Source organism: Tinamus guttatus, unplaced genomic scaffold (genome assembly GCF_059628265.1).
Source record: "Tinamus guttatus ecotype Peru unplaced genomic scaffold, ASM5962826v1 Tinamus_guttatus_pri_ptg000710l, whole genome shotgun sequence".
Taxonomy (NCBI): Eukaryota; Metazoa; Chordata; class Aves; order Tinamiformes; family Tinamidae; genus Tinamus; species Tinamus guttatus.
In genome coordinates this window covers 3,631,785-3,644,121 of record NW_028289244.1, presented here as the reverse complement: position 1 = coordinate 3,644,121, position 12,337 = coordinate 3,631,785, and the positions used below count along the sequence as shown (strand labels likewise).

General features: G+C 41.9%; 1 protein-coding gene across 2 annotated transcripts; it reads left to right on the top strand.

Moving 5' to 3' along the window:
• Positions 1-220: 220 nt before the first annotated feature.
• Positions 221-7,467, top strand: NME5 (NME/NM23 family member 5). 2 transcript variants are annotated; one of them, XM_088536957.1, is made up of 6 exons: positions 221-288; positions 760-925; positions 2,852-3,057; positions 3,429-3,529; positions 4,468-4,586; positions 7,341-7,467. In XM_088536957.1, exons 2-6 carry the CDS (start codon positions 797-799, stop codon positions 7,425-7,427), a joined length of 642 nt encoding a protein of 213 aa, XP_088393083.1. In that variant the 5' UTR covers positions 221-288; positions 760-796; the 3' UTR covers positions 7,428-7,467. The 2 variants fall into 2 exon arrangements, with proteins under 2 accessions (XP_088393083.1, XP_088393082.1); XM_088536956.1 differs by having other exon boundaries at positions 273-288; positions 684-925.
• Positions 7,468-12,337: the final 4,870 nt, after the last annotated feature.

Sequence of the window (12,337 nt, the reverse complement as noted above, 5' to 3'; positions counted from 1 at the left end):
CCCAGAGAGAGCAGCAGACTGGACAACTTCTGTTTCAGTCGCGTTACTCCCTCGCTGCGGCTCTAATTACCCAGGGTGCTAATAATCTGCAAGACGCGGTCCTTAAGCACTGTCAACGGGGACCTCGGGCCTGTGAGCAGCGTTTGGGAACGACGGCAGGGCCGCTGCCGCCGCTCCTCGGCCGCCATTTTGACCCTCCTCCTTCCCGTCCCCCGGCAGCGGCGCGCAGGCGCCATCTTGTGGCCGTCGGGGCGCGGCGCCGGCCGCCGCCGTCTCCTAGCAACGGAGGTGCGTGTCATGGCGGCGGGAAAGGCCCGCGGGAGGGCGGCGGAGGCGGCCGCGCGGGGCGGGGGGAGCCGCGCTCCGAGGCGGGGAGAGGGCGAGCGGGGAGGAAGGAGCCGCTCTGCCGGGGTGTCCCCCTGCTCGGCTGCTCCAAACTCTGTCCGTCCATCTGTCTGTGTGACCAGCCGGGGTGCTGGTGTCTGCCCCTATCTCTTCCAGAGCAACAAGCTCCCTCCCTGGCTTTTGGGGCGGCCATGGGGCTTATCACCGCTATAGCGTGAGCCAGGCTTCCCTCAGTAACTTACGGACTCACAATAATAACAATTCTACAAAGCGTTGCTGCACCGCAAAAGAAAACATTGCAGATATCCTGGAACCGCAATAATCTGCTTCCCTCCTAGAGCACGCAGGAAATGTCCCCCTGCTTTACTGTACGCTCGGGCAAATGCCAAGTGTCACCAACCGATATCGTTGCAGGGCAAAAGAGGCACCGGAATTGCAGCCCCAAGCCAAGATGCAGCCGTTAATGCCCGAGCCTCCGATTCCCGTGGAAAAAACTCTGGCCCTCATCAAGCCAGATGTCTTTGATAAAGAAGAAGAGATCGAGGATATCGTGCTGAAATCAGGATTCCTGATCGTTCAGGTAACAGTCTGTGTTGCAGATAAAATAATTGCCATTCATAAGGCAGAACAATATGTAGCCTACCTGCAAGCAATGAAGTAAGTAAGTACGTACAGGATAACATGCGAAAAAATATATTTTTTTTTCATATGCCCAGCCACCACTGCCAGATATTGCCAGGATATGTTTTGCTGCAAATCTAAGAGCAAAACTTAAGGATAGACATATTCGCTATTACGGAGCCCACGAGGAAACACAGACTTTCTTCATGTTTATGTAGGAAACACATGTAGCTGCTAATGTGGACCCTCCGGAGTAACTGCGGAGAGCCTCATTTTCCAGTGTCGCGGGGCTTCACACGTTTGCCAAGCGGGTACTGCCAGAATTAATGGACTCTGACACATCTGGCATGTTTTCAAGTATTTCCTAAGTTTCCCGTGTTTGTTATGGGAAAACATCTGGCTTTAGCGCGGGAATGAGTTATCCTAAGTTTTCTTTTTTTTTCAGCCGTGTTGGAGCAACCCGGGGCCGCGCTGCCGCCGGGGGGCGCCGTCCCACAGCCGTGCTGAGGCGCCGGGAGCCTTCCTCCTCCTCCTCTTCCTCCCCTTCCTCCTCCTCCTCCTCTTCCTCCTCCTCCCCTTCGTCGTCGTCCTCCTCCCCTTCCTCCTCCTCCTGCTCCTCATGCTGCGCCGCTGGCGCCTCCTGCAGCGCCCTTGGCAACTTGTGATGCTGCGGAGGAGCCTCTCAATGAGGGAGGCTGGCCTTGTATGTATATGTGTATATATGTGTATATGTGTATATATGTATATATATATATACACACACACAGACACATAAATGTATTTATGTATGCACATCTCTATATCATAGAATCACAGAATGCTTAAGGTTGGAAGGGACCTCTAGAGGTCATCTAGTCCAACCCCCCTGCACATGCAGGGTCACCTAGAGCAGGTAATGTGCATATATAGGCACATACATCTATATACACATATACACTGAAGGCAGACATATGTGCATATATACACATGTATGTGCATACATATACACACACACACACGCATATACTATATATGTATACATACACATATATAGTATATGTGTACATAGACATATATACTATATATACACATATAGCATACATATAGTATACATGTGTATACTGTACATATAGTATATATGTGTATGTATACATACACATATATGCATTTATGTGTGCATATTTGTACATGAAAATAAAAATCATGTGTATATATAAAATATAGTATATGTAATATTTCATATATATATATACTATAGTATATGTGCATATATAGGTATGTATAGTATATATACTAAATGTTTTCAAATTTCTGTGAGTCCCTCTTTCACACCTGTTTTTTTTTTACCTGTTCTTCTCCCCCAGTTTTTTTATTTGTAGGATATGTATCAGAATCACTTCCAAAAGAAAATGCAAAAACGTTCATAGTGGCTTCTGGTGTTGCGAGTGATTTTAGGACTTAAATTACTAAGCATTGAATGTGCCCTCTTTAAAAAGTTCCGTATCAAGGAGTGCACTTGAATCTTTTCTTATTTTTTGCCCCACAATGCTGTTATGGCAGCTCACCACACTTGTCCTCATCATGGCCACCTGCAGGCTAGATCTGCATAGCTGATCTGAAAATCATAAAGCATAAGTACGTTGAATGAAAAATACAAGTTGCATAATTAATGGTGAGGGGTAAAAGGAATATTGTGGGAAAGTGGAACATGGTGCTGGAGCAGCTGAGTAAGTAAATCCTGACCTTGTGGGGCTTTTCCCTTCTATACTCTTCCCTGGCTGTACATCAAGTCACCCAGTCACTTAGATTAAGTGATTTTTGTAGAATAGTGACTAAAATGGTGTCTTACTCAAAGGTGCTTAATTTCTTTTTTTTTTTCTTTTTTCTTTTTTTTTAAACACTGTAGAAACGGAAGCTCCAACTAAGCCCAGAACAATGTAGCAATTTTTATGCAGACCAATACGGAAAAATGTTTTTTCCCAATTTAACAGCTTATATGAGTTCTGGACCTTTAGTTGCTATGGTTCTTGCCAGACATAATGCAATCTCGTACTGGAAGGAGCTGCTTGGACCATCGAACAGCATAAAAGCTAGGGAAACTCACCCTGACAGGTAACTCACTTGTTCAGGTTAGTGGGGTTTTGTAATTCTTTTAATTGAGACCGGAATTTCTCTCTCTCTCTCTTTTTTTTTTTTTTTCCATACAATAGAAATACAGATCTGTGATCGCCTGTTAGCTCTTAGACATTCTGTGTAACAGCTCGTCACCATTGTTTTTCAGTATATAAATTTCAATTATTTTATAGAGAATGCTGAGTGTGTGAATACAAATTTTAGTTAGCTGCTCATTTTGTTGAAAACTAAAGCACCAAGCCAATGTCTTCTTAGTTAGTGCATATATATTGCTTTTGTATGGTCTTGGACTGCAGAGACTTGAAAGGGATTTGCAGCTGCCTGCCAAAATTTCTTTCTCTTGCTTTTAGTTTAAGAGCCATCTATGGGACTGATGATCTGAGGAATGCACTTCATGGCAGTCATAACCTTTCCTCAGCAGAAAGAGAAATTCGATTCATGTTTCCAGAAGGTAAAGTGCTGTAACTAACATACAGCCAGTATTTGGGAAGATAGTGTCCTTCCCAGGTATTACTTGCTTGTGTCCAAACCCTGGATACAATTGGCTTTAGAAGGAGTTGGGCTTGTTTCTATTTAAGTTGGTATTTTCTGCTATGAGTGGCACACTGAAAGCTTGAATGACTTGAAGAGCCATTATAGTTACAGGGGCTGCTTGTGTTTTTCAAACTCTGTGGTTTGGAAATGAAATTGGAGCAGACAAAAGTAGTAAGAGGAAGTAGGAAGCACTTTTTGTTCTGGCAACGTCAGCCCAGGAGCTCCTCTTTGTTTGAGGAGACTCTTCATAGGCTCAGGTTGAGTAATTCCTGTTCGAGAGCTGCTGATAGTGCAATTCCAGAGTTAAGTGCTAGAGAAATGGGCCATAGAACCTGCAAAGCTTGGGAGAGAGTCCTTGTTTATAATGTAACATTTGGGAAATGACTTTGGTCTTTGGCAGAAAGATGCAGAAATCAAGCCAGCTCTTTCAGTTAATACAATAAAATATATTACTTTTCCCTACAAACCTCATGTAAACCATATGTGTCTCTCCCTCACCCCAAAAGAAAAACTGGACTCGACATGAGACTTTTAGGCTGTTCAGAACTCGGCCTTACGCTGTTATAAAAAAGCATGAACATGGGACATACTGTTTCTCCCATACCCCCAATAGATCTTCAAGGATGTAGATGTGTTCCTGGATGGTCTGATTTCCTCACTTTTATAATCAGCTATAATTAGTGATTACCTCAGGGACATTGTAAAGGTGTTAAAGTAGGGATTTTTTTTGCAGTTTATTGTGGGAGAAGGTATACGAGCCATTACATATCATTAACATCAAGGTAAATATAGACTCATATATAAACAACACACACTGTACAAGTTGTTTCCAGTACCTGTGATTATTCTTTACAGCAATCCTAGAGCCAATTCCAACTCGACAAGCAGCTGTGGATTACTTGAACCTTTATGTAAATCCTACTCTGCTGGCTGGGCTCACCGCGCTTTGTAAAGAGAAGCCAGCAGATCCAATGGTATGTACAGGATATCAGTACTGTGCTGTATACGTGTGATACATTTACTTCATATTCATGGTCCCATTTATAGAAAAGTTGCTTTTTTCTTTTTTTTTCTTCTTTTTCCTTTTTTCTTCTTTTTCGTTTTTTTTTCTTCTTTTTCCTTTTTTTTTCTTTTTTTCTTCCTTTTTTCTTCTTTTTTTCCCTTTATTCTTCTTTTTTTTTCTTTTTTTCTTCCTTTTTTCTTTTTTGGTTAGAGGCTAAGCTATGCTGTTTTAGCTACCTGCTAATAAGGTAAAAAGAATAACGTTTGCTTTCCAATAAGTTGGCAGGTTAGTTAATAGGTAAAATGAAGTTGAGGACTAAATTAAATCAGATTTGATGAAATTGCAGTATTTTTAAGAGACTACTATAAAAATGTTCTCTAACACGTGGTTGTAAACAGATACTTTTATATGATGTCAAATATCAATCTTAATTTATTGTTTCTGAGACAAGGTTGAGGTGAAATAGCTCTGATACAGTAGGTATTAAATGAAATTAGACAATAATCACTCTGAAAGTAGCTACACAGTTGAGTAAAACATTCTGGTGTTCTTAGCAAGACTGTCTATATTATTATGTTTATTTAATTTAGTGATATCCATTTAATCCTTTAGGATAAGGAAGTATTTAGGCTACACCAGCATTTAGTTCACCAGCAAAGCAATGCTGCTTCTGAGCGAAGCTGAGTATTCTTTGAGTCAAATTATCACGTCGACCTGCAGAAAATTTTAGTGACCTCTTTCTGGTTGTTCAAGCTGATGCATCTTGCCCTCCTCTCATAAACTATTATTTTTTTAACTGTGGATCTCATCCAAATGGCAGTTCTGGGATTAGTTTGCAATTCTGCAGTGTGCAGACAAATTTCCCCCTCCACACATTTTTTTCCCCCTCTTCCTAAACAAAAGCTTTTATTTATCCTAAACAGAATTAGTTTTCTTTAGTCTGGAAAAAAATATGGTAAATGCTTTTTGCCTTCTCAAAGTTCAGTCATTCACACTAACACTCTTTAAGAATGTGGATAATTAGTCCAGTGTGACAACTTACTGGCAATTGTGGTGGATTCTACATCATTATCAGTTTCTTAATCAAGATTGCATTCTTCTAAAAGATACATTTCAGAAGAAGAAGACTTAAAATAATTCAGAGAGGCCTATCTGTGGCCTTGGTGATATACATGAGGTGAGGTGAAATGTCCTGTGATTGTTCTTATTTTATAATCCTTTCACTTTATGTATGTCTGTCGCTGTTATTGTAGGCATCTAAAAAATAGAGATGGAAGGTTCCCCAAAGAAGTCCTTTCATGGTCTGTTTGCCCAAAGGCCAGAGCAATTGTACCCATCCATTCCTGACAAATGTTTGTCTGGACTGGTCTGTAGCAGGATCTGCAATCTCCCTAGGCAATCTGTTTCACTGCTTAATTACACTTAGTTGAAAACCTTTCCCTAAAATGTAGCCTATATCTGCTTTGCTCCAGTTTTAAAACACTTTTTTTTTCTTTGTTTTCCTTCTTCTTTCATTTTTTTTTAAACTCTCCCCAGAGGGACATTAGAGCTAATATGATATCTCCTTTTTTGTAGCAACCTTTTGTTTATTTGAAGTATTACCTTCTTTTTCCCCATTGGTCATCTCTTCACTGTCCAAAACAGAGATTTTTTTTTTTCCCTCTGCCTACCTCGACATTTTCTAACCCTTTGACTGTTTTGTTTCCAACTAATCCCCACATCCTGAACGCAATTTTCTAGACAGTTATGTAATAACAAACAGTAGCTTCATCTAGACCACGTATCTCTTCCCTGCTTGTAAGAAAGTCACCTGAAGCCGTGTCCATAGGCTCCTTCCCTGTCCATAGCCTTGTCACAGAAGGAAATCAACTGTTTTTAAAAGTTCTATTAAAAGTTCTATTCTAATTAGTCTCTCCAAGGACTTTGGGGAGGGGTTGCTGCTATTGCCAACCTGGGAGCATGGCCTTTGCCTTAGTGCTCTGCTTGTTTGTCTCACTCTTTACAAACCAATCTTTCTGTATCTGGAATTACAAGGAGAGTGTTGCTTACCTTACTGGTCTATCTATTCTATCAATTCTTTTACTTCACAGTATAGTATGAAGTTGGCTCTACTTAGCATTCCAGAAACAAATTGTCAACAGCCTTGTGAAGTAAATAAGGATGTGTTAAAAACTTCTCTTTACAAGTGGAGGAATTGAGGCAAAGAGGTTAATTTGCCTAAGGCCAAGCCAGCCATTGGCAGACAAAGTTAGAACTCAGGACATTCCTACCTCCCACATTTTTATATCAGTACAATTTACTGGAAAACTTAAAAAGTGAATTTCAATAATGTTTAATTTTTAAGCATTATAAGGTGGTTTCAGTGCAGAAGAACGTGACATTTAATAGAAGGCTACTAGATCTGTATCTGTAAATATTATTAGAAGTAATATTTCATTGAGCACTTCTATGCATGCTCTAGAGACATTTTAGAAAGGAGTTTGCCTGATTATTTGAAGTGTTGCTGAAATATTCACAAAGATAGACATTGTCAGGAAAAGCTGGCTTCCAAAGATCAGTAGGAATTGTTCAAATGCACTGTAAGCCGTGAAGATGTAAAATAAACGTTTAGAAAATAGGTTATTTGTTTGTCTTCATTTCTCAGTATAGTAGGAGGGTCTCTATAATTTCATTTTCTCCCATATGCTCTACTGGAAACACTGAGGATGTTCTTTTTATTTCACAGACTTGGCTCGCTCAATGGCTGATTGAGCACAATCCCAATAAACCCAGGCTGCAACTTCAGACCACTGAGGCAGAGCCTCAAGAATGAGAGCTCAGGGGAAATCATCTCAAGCATTCCATGTTAAAGATACATATTAGCATTTTCCATGCATTTCTTGGATATGTAATTAATATCTGGAGTAAATGTTGTTGTAACTCACTGTATCTTGATGAGATAAATAAACATACAGTTAGCAAGGATTGAACAGTTCTAGGAGTTTTTCTGTAGGATCACATGATAAATTTACTGTGCCAGCTGAATTAAAAAAAAAAAACCATCATCAGGTGTTATTTAACTGCTGATTTCTTTGATTTAGCTGTCTGAGGAAAAGGAAATTAATTGCACCTCTGCAGCTTCCCCAAAGACATACAGCTGGTCTCTACTTTGTGGAACTGAGACTTGTGGTTCAGCACTTGCTTAGCAGACAGACACTCCATCAGGAGGGGAGGTACCTGGATGTAACTTAGAAAACAATTACTGGGTGCACATGAGTGATTTCAGCACTAGAATTTCTAATTAATCTGCCCAGCTAAGGTTAATCTTAAAGGTGGTTCACTTTGAGATATTTTGTCAGAATATAATTTGGAGGAAGATGTTACACACATCTTTCTCATCTCCCTGGCAAAAGGCACAATGATTATAAAACAAGCTCTGATTCCCACTAAATATATTTCTGGCAAATAACAATGGTGTGTTCCAATATTTGCTTAAAAGAAATATGTGTAATTGCAACAACTCACCCTTAAGGATGTTATTTGTGTTCTTCTACTCCTGTTAAAAGGTAAGACCAATTCTTTTGTTTTCCTCATTGCTGTTTACACTTTGCTTTGTTCTCTTGGAGAATTTCAAGAGAATTGGTTAGGGGCCTGCACAGCAGATACTTATAAAGTAATCAGACTTTTTTTTTGTTTCGTTATTTTATTTTTTTAGAGCTGTGTTTACACTGTTAGCTTCAAGCTTTGTATCTTACAGCTTTCCTCATTAGGATGGAGAAAAAATAGTTCTCGCAACTTTGAGGTAATAGTGTGCTTGACCAATACTAAACAAATAAGCAATTTCATAATTTCTTTTATATATATATATATATATATGTATAATATAAAACTGGCTCCCAACTTGAGTAATAACAGAAACAGAAGTCATTTGCAGCATTTTTTTCAGCAACTTGTTTGTCTTCTCAGTGGGTATTGCCAACTCAAAGAATAAACAGTCAGATGACCAGTCTGAAAATAACGAGACCTAAAGGAACAATTGTGAGTTTTTGCAACTTCCCTCAGCAGAAGACAAACAAATAGAACAAAAAACAAATCTCAAATGTGAAGAAAAAATGTGAAATGTTTAGAAACAGCAGTAAACCAATCTGTTTATAACTAATTTTGCCTATAATAATTTCTGCCACCTGGCAGTGTCTGATTGCTCCAGTCACAGGATACTTTTGCTTTGTAGTTTCTTGTCTGCAAAACCCCAAATTTTCTTCTTTAGAGATGCTAGACACAAAAAATAATTGAATTCAGGACATGTTATCATACACCTTTTTAGTTACTGAGGCATTTGCTCACATGTCTTGAAGTGATACTGCTTGACAATAAATATCTCCTCCATGTTACTGTTGGCATTTTCTCTCTTTTTTATTTTTTAATTCTATTTTAATCATAGAATCATAGAATGCTTAAGGTTGGAAGGGACCTCTAGAGATCATCCAGTCCAACCCCCTGCACACGCAGGGTCACCTAGAGCACGTGGCACAGGGCTGCGTCCAAGCGGGTTTGAAGATCTCCAGAGAAGGAGACTCCACAACCTCTCTGGGCAGCCTGTTCCAGTGCTCTGGCACCCTCACTGGTAAGAAATTTTTCCTTAAGTTCCTGTGGAACTTTTGGTGTTTCAGTTTGTGGCCATTACCTCTAGTTCTGTCGGTGGCCACCAGTGAAGAGAGACCAGCACCATCCTCCTCACTGCCTCCCTTGAGGTACTTCTAGACACTGCTCAGGTTCCCTCTCAGCCTTCTCTTCTCCAGGCTGAACAGGCCCAGCTCCCTCAGCCTCTCCTCATAAGGCAGATGTTCCAGGCCCCTGATCATCCTTGTAGCCCTGCGCTGGACTCTCTGCAGCAGCTCCACATCCCTCTTGTGCTGTGGAGCCCAGAACTCTGACGGCAGAGCTGTGTTATTTTATAGATGTGGAAGATTCATCAGCTCCAGTAGCAGGTATATAGGTCCCTTGGGGAGGGCCACGGGACAGACAAAAGCAGCTGTTGTTGTTAATGTTTATTTTATAACCTGGTCAATATGAAGTTTCAGTCATTCAGGGTATATCTGTTATGGACATTAGTCTCTAATATTAGAACTACCAGTGTCTATTGCAGATTGTCATCCAATTCCCATCCTTCCTGAGGGAAAGACAGAAATACGGAAGTTGCCTTCATCCTTTGGGAGCCCGCTGGACCCAGTGGGTCTGTGCACCTAGGTCAAGAATTGGTCTCACTGCCGAGATCTCGAGGAATCCGCATTAGGAAGCGGGATGCGGGCGGAAGGTCAGTGCTGGCAATGCAGAGCAGCCACAGGCGTCCCCCTGGTCCCCTGGGGGAGCTGTGACACCGCAGGAGAGGCTCCTGGGGGAAGGAAACGCTGCTGACTTTTCTTTAGGGCTTTGGGTTTTGGTTGGCCTGGAGTGTTACAGGCTTGGCTAATGATACAAATCCATGTCAAAGAAAACGTAGCCTCGGAAGAAAAACAGAGGAGCTAAGCCATGCCTTGGACATGGTGTCATCAAAGTGAACTGCTCTCTGTGGGAGGTAGTGACCTGTGCTCTCTCAACAGTCAGAATAATTTTTTTCCTTATTTAATTTTTATTGGGTATTTTTAACATTGAGTGAGTTCATTTAATTTTACTGCTTACGGGCTGGAACGGAGCTACACGAGCCTCTGTCTATAAAACAGCAGTTCGGCCTCTCCCAGAATTCTGGTTTTTCAACTGGCTTCATCCAGGAACGTTGTTTGTAGAGTGCTTGCTCTCACCTGTGCTGCGTGTTCTCCTTAGACCTACACAGATTGAGTCTGAAGTATGTGAAGGTTCAGCCTTCCTGTGTCGTGAGAGACTTTATTATCTTTAAGAACAGTCTGGAGAAACTGCCAGGAACCCTGAGCGCCCTTCACAGATGGCAGAAACCTCAGCCCCCACCAGTTTCCTTTTGCCTACACAAGTGGGAGCACTGTAGCAGGCCAAGCTTTGGAAATGAGTCACTGCCTGGACCTCAGGACTTTCATTCAGCAACTTCAAGAGAGGGAAAAAAAAGAGGAGGAAACTGGAAAAGTGTGTTTTTTTTTTTTTCCTTCATCTGGGGAACAGGGAAGATTTCTATTTCTTTTTCATTAAAATGGTGATCTGGATCATCCTTTACACATCAGTGGTCTAAATAAAATTGGTATGTTGGTGATAAAACCAAGGGAAACACTCTGTGGAGTGGCACAAACCCTAACCTTATCAGTGCCATATCAGAATGACAGATTCGATTTAAAGACACAAGGGCCTCAGTTAATTTTTCATTTGTTAAGCAAGAGCAGTCAGACCAAGATAAATCACCTTATTCTAGATGACAAATGTTGCTTGTTTTTATCCATGCCCAACCACAGTGCATCCTCCTAAAATACTGTGGTGAAAATACTGTGCAAGTATTGGGTTTCTTTTGTTGTTGTTGGGAACAGAATCTCTTCATGTTATAGTGAACTTCTCCTGGCTTTTTGCAGGGCCGTGTTCTTTTAAATGCCAGTTGTAGATTGGCTCCTGGGCTGCAGATGGGACGCGAGACCCCTCTGCTGATGAGTGATGCAGCAGAGGCACCGTCAGCAGCTGCCTGCACCTCCACGGCCCCTGGAGCCTGGCTGTGCCCTGGCTGTGGAGTGTGTCAGCAGCGTGACTGATATGCAGAGCCACCGCGGGAGGATGCCTGTCGGATTATTGTCATGCTGCCTCCTGCCAGGTGATCGTAGGGACGGTGCCACCAGCGCCAGGGAGAGCCCATTGTGGGGCCCTGAGCATTGCTGTAGGGCGAACGGGCCGGGGCAGAAGAAAGCGGCCTGCAGACAAGCTGGTGAATGATACTCTAATAATGATAACGCCAAGGATTAGGGCTTCTCTTCAATGTGCTGCTCGCAAGGGCTTCACAGCTGGAGGGAGGCGACGCTCTCCTACAAAGCAGTTTGGGTTGCAGGGTGCCGTGTTTTCTGCCTGGAGTGTTTCTAAACCTCACTCTTTACGTTGTGATGGCTTTCAGGCTGAGTCACTCTTGCTTAGCTTATTCCGAAAGCCGCTTATGTGAAAAAAGTGCCTCTGTCATGTCGGTGACTTCTTTACCATCATGTTTGCTCTACTTAAAAGTCTCCTCGTGTTTTGAGATCTCTGAGTCAGCGTGGATGGAGCTCCTGTATTACTAGTAAGAAAAGCTGCAGGAGGCAGCTGGATGCAGCCTGCCAGCCCCAGACTGTCTGGATGAGTCGTCACGTATGAACTCACCCTAAATTCCAGGGAATTTTTATGTGCGAGAACGTAATTTGGCTCTAAATTCCCTTGGCTTTGGTAAACTACTCTGCAAACCACCCATGCTTCTTTATCATCTATTTATAGTCAACGCCTAAGCTCTCATTTCCTTTGCAAGGAGACAGTTGTTTTTTGTTATGTTTCCAGAATCCGCACTGATTGTCAGGTTAGGAAATTCTGCACTTCCAAAAGCAACATCTTACTGCTATGCTGGCTATCGTTTCTTATCTCTTCTAGGTGTTGTAAAAGTTGTTTCTTACTGGGTGGCATTCCTGTTGCAGTGCGAATGACAGCGATGTTTTGTACGTATTTAGTTTTGTGTCAGGCCTCATCTCTGTATGTGAGAAAATTCCCAGGGGTATTTAACATACGCGTGCGGATAAATCGCCTGCATGCCCCATAAAGTAGTTTACTATGGGCCAATAT